The sequence below is a fragment of the Mustelus asterias genome, chromosome 2 (assembly GCF_964213995.1).
Source record: "Mustelus asterias chromosome 2, sMusAst1.hap1.1, whole genome shotgun sequence".
In the NCBI taxonomy this organism is placed as follows: Eukaryota; Metazoa; Chordata; class Chondrichthyes; order Carcharhiniformes; family Triakidae; genus Mustelus; species Mustelus asterias.
Genome location: NC_135802.1, coordinates 153,129,533 through 153,144,430, shown reverse-complemented (window position 1 = coordinate 153,144,430; position 14,898 = coordinate 153,129,533). Strand labels below are relative to the sequence as shown.

Sequence of the window (14,898 nt, the reverse complement as noted above, 5' to 3'; positions counted from 1 at the left end):
AAAGACATCTGGAAAATCCATCTTTGGGCCCTTTAGGTGATTGGAAACTTGATAGCGTCATAGGGCACGATCTTACCTGCCGTTCACGCTCCCGCTGCAGCAAAGTCGGAGAATTTGGCGGCCAGCCAATTCTCCATTCACTGCAGCGGGATGGGAAAATCCCACCAGCGTGAGCAGTGGTAGGTAAGACTTCAGCCATCAAGGCCTAGGCCGGAACATTCTGGCTGTTCATGCCAGCGGGATCTTCCAGTCCTGTCGACGGTGCACCCTTGCCACGGGTTTCCCAGCGGTGAGGGGGTACTTTCAGCAAGAAATCCCGTTGTCATTGGCGGGACCAGAAGATCCCGCCGACAGCCAATGGCGGGCAGCCTCCACTGCAGTGAAACACATTCGGGTTGCGCAGAAAATCCCGCCCATAGAGCTTGACAACACAGAAAAGAGGCCCTTTGGCCCATCATGTCTGTGCTGGCCATCAAGCAGCTACCCTATTCTAATTCCACTTTCCAGCACTTTCCATGTAGTTGTGTGAATAATGAATAGGTTTGCCTTTCTGCTGCTTTGAGAGAAATGATAATCCACTGAATATTAACACTAAAATATCGCTAAAATATCACTAAAATAATCTGATGTGAGCAAGAAGTAATTTCAAACTCGTTTTTATATTCTGTAGTCGGAGCACAATGTTAATGAAAGGAGCGGAAGTTTAAGTGGAATGTGTAAACTGTCAACACCTTTGTCTGGAATGGTACGCTAGATTTAATCAGTTTGGATTCTTGTCCTTCAGGCTGTATATATTACCTCGACGCTCCCTTATCTCGTCCTCACTATCTTCTTGATTCGAGGATTGACATTAAAAGGATCTGTTGATGGAATAATATTTCTCTTCACACCAAAAGCAAGTACAGTTTTTTCTTTTCCTTTTCTCTTTCGGCAAATGTTATCGTGTTTTCTCCAATTGAAGACACACACAGAGGGGAGGGGTTAATGTTGACCCCAAGAGACGGCAGCATGGGGGGGGTTCAGACAGAATGTTTAAAAGCTGAAGCCTGTCACCAATCTGCCTCCAAGTTGGCCACTTTTGGTTTTAATCGAGGTGGGACAGGGCAGCGGGGAGACAGTGTGGAGCTCAAAGCCTTAGGAGCAGGTGTGGTTATTTAAATATTATAATGTGTCTGCGTGCCTCATATTCCAACTGGTTTAAGTTAAGTTAAGTTTGTTTATTAGTCACATTAGGCTTACATTAACACAGCAATGAAGTTACTGTGAAAATCCCCCAGTCGCCTGTTCGGGTACAAGGAGGGAGAATTTAGCCTGCCCAATGCAGCACATCCTTGGACTGTGGGAGGAAACCGGAGCACCCGGAGGAAACCCACGCAGACATGGGGAGAATGTGCAAACTCCACACAGACAGTGACCCAAGCCAGGAATTGAACCCAGGACCCTGGAGCTGTGAGGCAGCAGTGCTAACCACTGTGCTACCGTGCCGCCCTGGTTTAGCCCTGGTTCACTGGATTTCGTAGAATTCATTGACAAGTCAGAGCTGAAGGAAATATGATAAATGCAACTTGTTTAATGATTAATGAATTCATGTTTTTGATGTGATTTTTGGGCTTTGTTCCTTGAAAAACTGGTCAACTAAGGTATAAGAACATAGGAACATAGGAATTAGGAGCAGAATTCGGCAAATTCAGTCCTTCGAGCTTGCTTCGCCATTCAATCAGATCATGGCTGATCTCTCCCTGGTCTCAAATCCACCTCCCCACCTGTTCCCCATATCCCTTTAACCCATTTTTAAAAACCAGAAACATATCTATCTCCTTCTTGAAACCATTTAATGATTAAGACATTGGAATTCACTACCACAGAAAGCAGGTCAAAACATTGCATGTTTTCAAGGAGTTAGTTATAGCACTTGAAGCGAAGGGGATCAAAGGGGATCCTTTGGGGAAGAGGGGAAGTCAGGATCAGGCTATTGAGTTGGATGATCAGCCAAGATCATAATGAATGGCGGAGCAGGCTCGAAGGGCCGAATGGCCTCCTCCTGTTTCTATTAGAGTCAGATCTTTTGGGAGTGAAGTGAGGAAATGCTTCTTTGCACACAGTGTAGTAGAAGTTTCAAACACTCCCACAAATGGAAATTATTGCTAGATCAATTGTTAATTTTTAAAACTGTTATCTAATGATGTTGGGCAGAGATATCAAGTAATCTAGGGGACGGAGTGAAGTCATGGATCAGGCATGATCTCATTGAATGACAAATCTCATTGAATGACATTGAATGATCTCATTGAATGAGGGGCGGAATGGCCTCTCCTCGTCCCTATGTTCCTAAAGAACCTCGCATTGCTTGCCAAACCTCTGTCGTATTATCAACACATTTTGAAAACGTAATCCCAATGTCCGAGAATACTCTAAAAAAATACCTTTTATTAAAAAAATCACATCATGCTAAATTCTACACAGCCATTTTAGGCATTGCCTAGCCAAAAGTTACCATTGTCAAAATAATGTGTTTCTATTCTTACGATTTGCAGGTGGAAGAATTGTCAAATCCAACCACCTGGTTAGACGCTGGAGCACAAGTGTTTTACTCCTTTTCCTTGGCTTTTGGGGGTCTAATTTCCTTCTCCAGTTACAACTCTGTTCAGTAAGTAACGTCTGACATGTGCCCATCGTGTGAAATCAATCCAAACATTCATAAATAATCAAACGCTGACTGCTTCTCTCTCTATCCCACAGCAACAATTGTGAGCGGGACGCAGTAATAATTTCCGCCATCAATGGCTTCACCTCAGTGTATGCCGCCACAGTTATATATTCCATTATTGGTTTCAGAGCAACAGAACAATTTGATGCATGTTTTGATAAGTAAGTAAGTTATCCGTGAATAATATTGAATATCATTTGTACTTTGCTGCTTAACATTGCTTCGTTCAAATTATTTGGCACTTCAAACAGTTTAGCCCCCAAAGTCTTCAAACCAGAAGACAGTGGGCCCAATTCATGGGGGTCCCAGCAACAGTCCATGATGGCAAGTGCCCTACCATACCATTTGAAGAACCCCTGGATACATATTTTTGAGGGTCAGGGAATTAATTGGTTGCCCATGGATCTGCCATTCATTGACAGAATGGACATCCATCCCCAAGAGTTAAATGGAAGGCCAACTATCTCAGTTGACACTGGGATCTGGGAGTCACGGGTGGCAAGGAAGGGTGCGGCTCCCTCCCAACTGAGTCAGTGGGGTCTGGGGGCACTGGGGCCAGTCAGGCAGGCTCTGGCGAGGGAGGAAGCAGTGGGGTTGTTGGTGAAGGCGGGAGAGATGCCATGCAGGAGTGGTCGTTACCTCCAGGGGCCTCTCACAACACCAAGTTAAAAGTCCAACAGGTTTATTTGGTAGCACGAGCTTTCGGAGCGCTGCTCCTTCATCAGACTCACCTGATGAAGGAGCAGCACTCCGAAAGCTCATGCTACCAAATAAACCTGTTGGGCTTGAACCTGGTGTTGTGAGACTACTTACTGTGCCCACCCCAGTCCAACGCTGGCATCTCCACATCATGCCTGCCTGGGAAGGTAGTGGAGGCCGGAAACCTTACAACCATTAAAAGGTATTTGGATGAGCACTTGAAATATCATAATATTCAAGGATATGGGACAAGTGCTGGAAAATGGGATTAGCATGACTTTAGTGGTGGTTATTGTCAGTGCAGACTGAATGGGCCAAAGGGCCTTTTCCACGCCATATAACTCTATGATTCAGTTATGTGGTTTTCTCTTTATTTCCTGACAGCAATATCTTGACCTTGACTAATGCTTTTGACCTGCCGGAAACCAATTTGACCCAAGAGAACTATGAGGAAGTCCTTCACTATTTGAACAACACCTCTCCTGATATCGTATCCAAACTGGATTTGAAAATCTGCGATCTGCAATCCATACTCAGTCAGGTGTATATCTGTAGCCCAAACTGTGTTTGTTCAAATTGCCTTATTTTGATTTGATTTGATTTATTATTGTCACATGTATTAGTATACAGTGAAAAGTGTTGCTTCTTGGGCGCTATACAGACAAAGCATACCGTTCATAGAGAAGGAAAGGAGAGAGTGCAGAATGTAGTCTTACAGCCATAGCTAGGGTGTTGCCAAATCTGTAAAAAATTGAATTTAAGCATTGTTAGAGAGTTTAAAAGAGTTAGAATGAAGTTTTAGAAGCATAGAACGAGATTAAAGGTAGAATTAGAAGGTGTGCTGGGCATAGCTTGCAAGAAATCGCCACACTCCAGCGCCATCCTGGGAAAATAAAGCAGTGAGGTCTTCAAATGCTCTCAGATTCTTCCAACCTGTTCTAAGCTGCTTTTTGGAAGGTAGATGAAAGATGTCAAAACCGATGACCATACGCTTTCCATCATTCAATATCAAAAAAAACCCATAGAAATTTAGTACTCAAATATCATGTGACATTTGAGAAAAACAGATTTCACTCAGAGGCTGGTGGGAATCTGGAATGTACTGCCTGGGAACTGTAAGAAGTTCATGTAACATTACTTTAGCCTCCCTTGATTTTTCAAAATGGTCCCTTAAAAACCAAGAACGCAAATTTAGTTCATCCCTCTCCTCTTCCCAAACACAAAAAAACAAAACAAAATGGGATGTCTGAATAGAACAAAGAACAAAGGAAATTGCAGCACAGGAACAGGCCCTTCGGCCCTCCAATCCTGCACCAACCATGCTGCCCGACTGAACTAAAACCCCCTACCTTTCTGGGGACCATATCCCTCTATTCCCATCCTATTCATGTATTTGTCCAGATGCCCCTTAAAAGTCACTACCGTATCCGCTTCCACTATCTCCCCTGGCAGCGAGTTCCAGGCACCCACCACCCTCTGTGTAAAAAACTTGCCTCGTACATCTCCTTTAAACCTTGCCCCTCACACCATAAACCAATGCCCCCTAGTAATTGATTCTTCCACCCTGGAAAAAAGCTTTTGACTATCTGCTCTGTCCATGCCCTTCATAATCTTGTAGACTTCTATCAGGTCACCCCTCAGCCTCCATCGTTCGAGTGAGAACAGACCAAGTTTCTCCAACCTCTCCTCATAGCTAATGCCCTCCATACCAGGCAGCATCCTGGTAAATCTTTTCTGTACCCTCTCCAAAGCCTTCACATCCTTCTGGCAGTGTGCATGGCCATGTATATTTATTTATAGGTGTACATAGCCACCTACGCCATCCCACCCACCTACCCCCACGAATGAGACATCATTTTTAATCCACAAGGTTCCATTTGTGGAACAACATTCTAAGATCAATGTGATCAGCCCAGTGGCATCATTAAATCTTCCTCTTTTAATCGATTACTGAATGAGTCAAAGACAGTTCTCATTGGTATTGTGGTCTATGCGATTTTAGTGTTTCTCAATTGAGATCCATTAATTCTGCAATCCCCTGTAGAACCCAGTGGTCGCCAATGTGCATTCTCAAGATGTATAGACCACAATAGAGGTCCAGTCGATGTATGACCAGAGCCATCGTCGCTTAGACCAACTCTTTATCCAACTAGACTGTTGCGCAATTGAGTATCAAACACCTGACCCCAAACTAACTCCAATCTCCTTTAATACAGGGCGTCGAGGGCACCGGATTGGCTTTCATTGTCTTTACGGAAGCTATCACAAAAATGCCCATCTCTCCATTATGGTCCATCTTGTTCTTCGTCATGTTATTCTGTCTTGGACTCTCTTCAATGTTTGGCAATATAGAAGGTGTGCTGGTGCCAGTTCAAGATATGAGGCTGTTCCCAAAGAAGTGGCCTAAGGAACTTGTTACTGGTAAACACAAGGCCTCCATTTACTTACCTATTGTGATAGGACCACAAAACAGTTATTATTATCTCTTTTTGAGTCATATCTTTTCAAACAAACTTACTGTTTAACATATTCTCCAAAAGCAGAAATTCCGTTCCTACCTCAGAGATTAAAACATCCTTCGCATGTTTCTTGTTAATGCCTAAAGGCAGGAATTTGCTTGGAGCTGCTCCCGCCCCATTGCCCCCAAAGTGCTGGGAATGTGGCTGAAACCTCAAGTCTGTGGCAAAAGGCAATTTGTTCTGTTTGTTTACCTCATTTCTTCATCCGAAACACGTCAAAACTTGTGTGGAAGTGAGTGATTGAAATTCCTCCTTCAGCTTGGAAGGAGAGGCAACATGAGGTTAGGCACTGACCTTTCCACCTGGGGCCTGACTGCTCAGCTGCTTGGAAGGGCCCCATGTGAACTTAGCTTGCTTCAATCAAGTTCCCAGTGTGCATGGAACCACAAAGAAAAAGTTCCCACTACATGACAATCTCAGTCAAAAAGGCAACGTGCAAGCAATGGGATACACATTTGCATCAAGTTCCCAGGAGAGGGATATTGTATGAACAGGGTAGAGAGAGCAATAAAAACAGAAAGTGTTGGAAAAACTCAGCCGCTCTGGTGGCATCTCCGGAGAGAGTGGCAGAGTTAACGTTTTGGGTTCAGACTGCCTGGATTGAGGCGTTCCCAAAAATGGGAACAGACAGACAATAAGCCACAAAAGTTGGTGATTTCGCCTTCCCGCACACGTTTGTTTCTGCTACCGCTCCATTCTGGTATCATAAAAACCTTGCAGTGCAGAAGGAGGCCATTTGGCCCATCGAACCTGCACTGACAACCATTCCACACAGGCCCCATCTCCATAACTCCATGTATTTACCTTGCTAATCCCTCTGACACTAATGGGCAATTTTAGCATGGGCAATCCACCTAACCCGCACATCTTTGGAGTGTGGGAGGAAACCGGAGCGCCCGGAGGAAACCCACGCAGACGCGGGGATGGAATGTGCAGACTCCGCACAGACAGTGACCCAATGCCAGAATCGAACCCGGGTCCCTGGCGCTGTGAGGCCGCAGTGCTAACCACTGTGCCACCGTGCCGCCCATTCTGAGGTAGGACAGTCAGGAGAAGGACGCTACTCGCAGTGCATTGGAATGTGATGATTCGGTTCAATCCAAATAAAACCAGTTGTGTTGTTCTCTTTTCCAGGCCTGATTTGTGTGGTGTCCTTTTTAATTGCTTTCATATTTATCTTAAACTCTGGAAACTACTGGCTGGCCCTCTTTGACACGTATGCCGGTTCCATCCCTCTGCTGATCATCGCCTTCTGTGAGATGGTGTCTGTTGTTTACATCTATGGCATCGACAGGTAACAAACAACACAACACTCTCAACACTGAGTTTTCTTCACAATTCAACAATGTAAGGGAGATGCAGATAGATTTTTTGTTGCTAGAAGTTCTTGCTCATCTTGACCCTCTCCACATCTACTGCTTCATAGAATCCCTACAGTGCAGAAGAGGCCACTCGGCCCATTGAGTCTGCACTGACTCTCTGACCGAGTATCTTACCCTCTTCCCGTAACCCCACACATTTCCCATGGCTAATCCATCCACCCCATACATCTTGAGACACTAAGGGTCAATTTTAGCACGGCCAATTCACCTAACCCGCACATCTTTGGAGTGTGGGAGGAAACTGGAGCAGCCGGAGGAAACCCACGCAGACACGGGGAGAATGTGCAAACTCCACACAGACAGTGACCCAAAGCCAGAATCGGACCCAGGTCCCTGGAGCTGTGAGGCAGCAGTGCTAACCACTATGCCACCGTGCTGCTCAGAAAGAATTGACTATTATTTGCCTTGTTTCTTTTATTTATGCATTATGAGTGATTTTCATTCACAGACTCATACATAGTTCATTCTTGCCAAATCTTGAAGACCAACTCTTTCCCAGATTTAACAAAAGTGTTCAAATAATGTTTCTCTTGACAATATATTTAAGGTTGCCAACTCTTGTTGGTCAGATTCCAGGAGGTCTTACCATATAACTTCCTATGGCCCCACACAACCTTTTCTTACCATTTCCAATATTCCGAGGGCAAATAGAACATAGAAGCATAGGACCATAGAATCCCTACAGTGCAGAAAGAGGCCATCCGGCCCATCAAATCTGCACCGACTCTCAGAAAGAGCATCCCACCCAGGTCCCCCCCTCTGTCTTATCTCTGTAATCCCACGCATTTTACCATGGTTAATCCACCTAACTCACACATCTTTGGACACTAAGGCGCAATTTAGCATGGTCAATCCACTAAGCTGTACACCTTTGGAGTGTGGGAGGAAACCGGAGCACCTGGAGGAAACCCACGCAGACACAGGGAGAACATGCAAACTCCACACAAACCAAAGACCATTTTTTGTGAAATGCCCTGTGGTTGTTCTCCTGGCTTCCTCAATGGCAGTGTCGAGGAGGTTAATCTTCAGTACCTGGAGGCTCTTGAACAACCCTTCAAGCACTGTGGCACTATTGGGAGTGCAGTAGATGAAGCTAAACCCTACTCAAAGCAAGCATAAGGGGGGGGGGGCAATGGCCTAGTGGTTACCGCTAAGCTATTAATCCAGAAACTCAGCTAATGTTCTGGGGACCCGGGTTCGAAAGCCGCCATGGCAGATGGTGGAATTTGAATTCAATTAAAAAATATCTGGAATCAAGAATGTACCGATGACCATGAAACCATTGTCGATTGTTGGAAAAACCCATCTGGTTCATTAATGCCCTTTAAGGAAAAGGAAATCTGCCGTCCTTACCTGGTCTGGCCTACATGTGACTCCAGAGCCACAGCAATGTGGTTGTCTCTTAACTGCTCCCTGAACAAAGGCAACGAGGGGTGGGCAATAAATGCTGGCCAACCAACGATGCCCATGTCCCACGAATGAATAAAAATAAATAAATCCCAGCTCTGTTTACCACCGCTTATGTTGCTAGTGTTAATAATAATAATTTGGTGATTTTTGGAAAGGTTAATGCCCAACTTGTTTTATGATACTGTGAAGTGATGATCATTTAGGAAAGTAATTTAATATCAGTCACACAGTTTCTCTGCCGGTTGGAACTCATGCGATTAACTCTAGGAAGGAGCTTTGTCCACCACCATTGCAAATTGGAGCCACATCACATGCAAGGTCCCATCCATTAAAATCCATCAAGTTTCTCCAGTTCATGCACAGGAAGTTACCTCACTTTATAAGGTGCTCAGCAACAAAATGCGCCACACATACACTGAGGCGAATTTGTCATGGGAACGGTGCAGGGGAAGGGTTAAAATTGGGCTCGGAGTTCTCACCAGCTTGATGTCACACCACACCCAGCCTGCACCATTTTATCTTCACCGACTTTCCAGGGAAGGTATCCAACGTGTAATTACGGACGGAATTCTCCGACCTCGCCCATGGCTGGGATTCTCCAGCCTCACCCGCAACGATAATGGGATGTGCAAGACTGGAGAATTCCGCCTTACACCATTAAAACAACTCCCACAAATAACCTCCATGATCTAAGTATTGGCACATTTGAAACCCCATATTAACAAATGCTTTGAACAAAGAACAAAGAACAGTATAGCACAGGAACAGGCCCTTCGGCCCTCCAAGCCTGCGCTGATCATGATGCCTACCTAAACTAAAACCGTTTGCACTTACGGAGTCCGTATCCTTCCATTCCCATCCTATTCATGTATTCATCTAGATGCCACTTAAATGCCGCTGTTGTACCTGTTCCCACCACCTCCCCAGGCAGCGCGTTCCAGACATTCACCACCCTTCGTGTAAAAAACTTGCCTCGCACATCTCCTCTAAACTTTTCCCCACGCACCTTAAACCTATGTCCCCTAGTATTTGACTTTTCTACCCTAGGAAAGAGCATCTGACTTTCCACTCTGTCCATGCCACTCATAATCTTGTAAGCCTCTATCAGGTCACCCCTCAACCTTCATCGTTCCAGTGAGAATAAATCGAGTTTATCCAACCTCTCCTCGTAGGGTAATACCCTCCAGACCAGGCAACATCCTGGTAAACCTCTTCTGTACCCCATCCAAAGCATCCACATCCTTCTGGTAGTGTGGCGACCAGAATTGTACACAATATTCTAAATGAGGCCTAACTAAGGTTCTCTACAGCTGCAGCATGACCTGCCAATTTTTATACTCAATGCCCTGACCGATTAAGACAAGCATGCCTTATGCTTTCTTGACTACCATATCCACCTGTGTTGCCACTTTCAGTGATCGGTGGACATGTACGCCCAGATCTCTCTGCCTGTCAATACTTCTAAGGGTTCTACCAATTACTGTATAATTCCTACACGCATTGGACCTTCCAAAATGCATTATCTCACATTTGTCCGGATTAAACTCCATCTGCCAGTTCTCTGCCCAATTCTCCAACTGGTCTATATCTTGCTGTGTCCTTGGACAATCCTCTCTATCCTCTGACAATCCTTTTGGTTTTGGCAGTCACTCTGTGACAGAACAAGAAATTTCCACCAGCTTTTTTACTTAATGAGGAAAAGGTCAGTGAACATGGGTGGCACGGTGGTACAGTGGTGAGCACTGCTACCTCACAGCGCCAGGGACCCGGGTTCAATTCCTGGGTCACTGCCTGTGCGGAGTCTGCACGTTCTCCCCGTGTCTGCATGGGTTTCCTCCGGGTGCTCCGGTTTCCTCCCACACTTCAAAGGTATGCAGGTTAGGCGGATCGGCCATGCTAAATTGCCCTTTAGTCTCCCGAGGTTAGGTGGATTAGCAGGCTAAATGTGTGAGGTTACAGGGATGGGGAAGTGGGCCTGGGAAAGATGCACTGTTGGAAAGTCGGTGCAGACTCGATGGGCCAAATGGTCTCCTTCTGCATTGTAGGGATTCTATGAAGTTCACGTGTTGTGTGTCTTTTGCTAGATATTGATAGAGAACCTCTTTATAATATCCTCATGTGAATTATTTTCTCAGATTCAACGATGACATCAAATGGATGATTGGTCACAAACCCAATATCTTCTGGCAGGTCACCTGGAGAGTCGTTAGTCCTCTCATAATGCTGGTCATATTCCTGTTTTACTTTGTAATTAAGGTTAGAGAGGAGCTGACATACATCATTTGGGATCCAACGTATGTAAGTATGAAATTAATCAAGGCCAATTTCTCATAGTAGTAAAGTTGAATGTTTAATTCAAATCATGTTTATAACAGAACTGGCTCCTGCTACATTTTGGGATGCTATTGTCACCGATTAATACCTGGGATTAACGAGTTCCAGGCTCTTGCCTTCATATTTATCGGCCATTAAATGTTGTGAGGCCTATCGTTAGGGCGACACGGTGGTACAGTGGTCAGCACTGCTGCCTCACAGCGCCAGGGACCTGCGTTCGATTTCCAGCTTGGGTCTCTGCCTGTGTGGAGTTTGCACGTTCTCCCCGTGTCTGCATGGGTTTCCTCCGGGTGCTCCGGTTTCCTCCCACCGTCTGAAAGACTTGCTGGTTAGGTGCATTGGTCATGCTAAATTCTCCCTCAGTGTTCCCAAACAGGCACCGGAGTGTGGCGACTAGAGGATTTTCATAGTAATTTCATTGCAGTGTTAATGTAAGCCTACTTGTGTCGCTAATAATTATACTTCACAAATCAGAGGGTGAATATAGAGCGATTGTTCCTTGAGGAAAATACTGGGTGACTCTAAGTTGTGCCATTCGCCCCAGTTATAATGGGGGAGAGGATGGGTAAGCTGTACATGAGGCCAAAGTGGGCAGCCCACCCAGAGAATGCAGCATTGACATTCATTGGTACCTCTGAACATTGCAGGCTACCTTATCCTATAATAATATTTGCTAATGGTCAGGGTTTTTCAGATGGTGGTGTTTGCTGCCTCCATTCAAAAGAGTCAGTGGGGACACGTCACCATCGATACCGGCTGCCTCGCACTCCTTTAACAATCCCTCAGTCAGGAGGAAGACGCACCTCACTGCAGAGGGAAGACTTTGGAGGGGGGTTGGTGTGGCCCTCAATGTGAAATGGAAGCCATCGAGGGAGGTGTCACCCTCTTCCTGCCCAAGACTTGAGCAGGGTGACTTGCTAGGCCTCCCCCCTTGCTCCAGCTGCCAGCCTCAAAATAGAAGCCGGGTGGGAAACGGCCCTGAAGCGATCATTAATTGCCTACTCAAGGACCTCATTTCAGGCAAAGGTGTCCCTGACCTTTGCCTGTCCCACCGTAAAAATCCAGACAGGTTGGGATTGGGCAGGAGGGCAGCAGGAAGACCTTCCATGGAATGCCCCCTTCCCCCTCAGTGGTCATAAAATTCTGCTCAATGCGACTGGTCAGTCTTTAAAATGGGCTGAATGGTCTATTGTGGAATGCTGCCTCTTGCCTTTATAACTAACAGATGTTTCTGCAATTCTCGACAGGAACATTTTCCCAACCTCGCCACGGTGCTCTACCCTAGTTGGATATCCGCGCTCATTTTCCTCCTGGCTGGAGTGCCGAGTTTAGCCATACCTTGCACGGCCTTGTTCCTGTTCATCAGAAACCGGTTCCGGAAGAGGGATGACCAGCGGGGCCTTGTGCCGTCGGCTTCAGCCACCTCAGTGAACGGGATAATAAACAACGAGGCTTAACTTGACTCCGCAAAGCAACAATGGCCATTTGCACCGTCCACGATCAGCCAACACTGAATTCAGCCAGAAAGCGGGACGTGGAAAAATCTAAATTTCTTCATATTTTGACGCAGTATTTTTATATCTGATGATGCCGTAGATGACCATATCATTGTTTAGAGAAATGTGCCATAGCTGACCAACCATCTAGCACATCACTTATTTACAGAAATGTCAACCTGTTTATGTGTATCTGAATGGAGAAATGGGTCAGAAACAGAAGTTAGATGCTCTGAATTTGTTATGTTGCAACATTAAGTGAAAGGGATATTAACATGCAGCAAGGTCTTTACTTCATGCTGTTGGCGCCTTGGCATGTTTTGCTGCATTAAAGGTGCTATATAAGTACAGGCTGTTGTTGTTATTGTTGGAGTAGTTATCTCGTATCGACGTCCGTATTCGTTTTGGGTCCAACATCTGCAGCCAGCAAACCTCGATACAGTTATTGCTGTTAAAGTGGGTTGATGCTTGAAAGGTTGCCATGGCAATCAGTCCTGTCCTACAATGACAAATGAGAGTAAGTTGTCTAATGGATAATAGATCTGTTGATGCGATTTTATGTCATCTGGTTTGTGCCATTAACTTAAGGACAGAAAAATGGGTATTGATGCTTTAAGACTGAATACCACAATCAATGCCAACAGAATTCTTGTTCCACTTCCCACACCCTAAGGCAGACTTCCATCTGTTTCCATAGTGAGTCTTTCCTGGAACAGGTCACTGAGCTATCGCCAGAGGCCTATAGCTTGAGAGGACATCTACTCCACACCAAATGTGGTTGCCTAAGAGCCTCTCCCACTTTTACTGCCAGCCAGCAGGGTGTTGGAAGGGTTTTTATAGGTTGACACTCAACCCGTTGGGCCGTGTTATGAACGCATCTTCCTTGGCCCTGGGGTGGGACTCGAATCTGGAGATTCTGGCTCAGAGGCAAGGATGCTACCCACTGCACCACAAGACCTCCATGCGCCAACAGAGTATTAGCATCCTAATTCTGAAGCTAACATGCCTTCTCTCTCACACCAGTAGTATACAGATGTTTAATAATTGCCATTGTGCTCTTAGCCGATTCGTTTTTATTTGATACAAGGAGACATGGCGATACCACATGGCTTTTTGCAAATGTGTGCCATGACCTTTCCTAGAGGGTAAATGACAACTATAAATACCATGGTTTTAAGGCCACCTGTACTATTTGATGCAGTCCCTCTTCCCCCACCCAAAGCAGACGAGACACTTCAATACACTTCTCAACTGACCTGGAAGAAACACCTCCTTCTCTTTCTAATTTGCAGAATCACAGGTTAATGTGTCAAAAGCCCAAAGTGCCAAGAGGGCCCTGGGGTGACATTGTGAACCATAGAAACATAGAAAGTAGGAGTAGGCCATTCAGCCCTTCAAGCCTACTCCGCCATTCATAATCACCGTGGCTGTTCATCCAACTGAACCCGCCTTCCCCCCATGTCCTTTGATCCACTTCGTTCCAAGAGCTATATCTCACTCCTTGAAAACATGCAATGTTTTGGCCTCAACTGCTTCTAGTGGTAGCGAATTCCACAGGCTCACCACTCTCTGGGTGAAGAAATTTCTCCTCACCTCAGTCCTAAAAGGTTTACCCCGTATCCTTAGAGTATGACCCCTGGTTCTGGACACCCCCAGCATTGGGAACATCCTTCCTGCACCTACCGTGCTGCTTATACTTGCCAGTGTGTCATGGAATGATGTGGGTTTTGAACTTGCTGTGATGCTGCATTGCAGAGTAACTATGAAATGTGAAACGAGAGACAAGAGGGCTTGCAGGTCCTGGTGCGGAACAGATTGAAGGAAATAAACATTTTTACATTGTTATCTGCACAATGGATTGCCGAGACTCAATTTGCAAATTTATTTCCTTCACATCTCTGAAATGTTTGGAAGACATTTGATGCATGTTGATGCAAAATAAAATCTCTTCATTTGGAGACCTGATGTGTTCACAAGAACATTTGCGTTACTGTAATTTTGTCCAGAAACTGAATGTAATCCTCATCACTGTCTCCTGAGGTTGACCCAGGATGAAATGATATTCTTTTGGAAAGGCTTTATTAAAGGAAAGTTATAACCTAATGGGGTTGCTTAATGTGATTAAAGTTAGGGCAGCACGGTGGCACAGTGGTTAGCGCTGCTGCCTCACAGCGCCAGGGACTCGGGTTCAATTCCGGCCTTGGGTCACTGTCTGTGTGGAGTTTGCACGTTCTCCTCGTGGGTTTCCTCCCACTCCCCAAAGATGTGCGGATTGAGTTGATTGGCCATGCTAAATTGACCCTAATGTCGGGCGATTAGCAGGGTAAATGTGTGAGGTTACGGGAATAGGG

At 45.5% G+C, this 14,898-nt stretch overlaps 1 protein-coding gene across 1 annotated transcript in view; it reads left to right on the top strand.

The window, feature by feature from the left end:
• Nucleotides 1-14,648, top strand: part of slc6a19a.1 (solute carrier family 6 member 19a, tandem duplicate 1) — a 46,571-nt gene extending 31,923 nt beyond the window's left edge. Inside the window, exons 5-12 of the mRNA XM_078229164.1 lie at nucleotides 785-895; nucleotides 2,535-2,647; nucleotides 2,740-2,868; nucleotides 3,791-3,947; nucleotides 5,623-5,827; nucleotides 7,060-7,219; nucleotides 10,853-11,015; nucleotides 12,299-14,648. Coding sequence (XP_078085290.1) covers nucleotides 785-895; nucleotides 2,535-2,647; nucleotides 2,740-2,868; nucleotides 3,791-3,947; nucleotides 5,623-5,827; nucleotides 7,060-7,219; nucleotides 10,853-11,015; nucleotides 12,299-12,508 — 1,248 coding nt within the window. The 3' untranslated portion in view covers nucleotides 12,509-14,648. The remainder of the gene's footprint in view (nucleotides 1-784; nucleotides 896-2,534; nucleotides 2,648-2,739; nucleotides 2,869-3,790; nucleotides 3,948-5,622; nucleotides 5,828-7,059; nucleotides 7,220-10,852; nucleotides 11,016-12,298) is intronic.
• The last annotated feature ends 250 nt before the right edge of the window (nucleotides 14,649-14,898 follow it).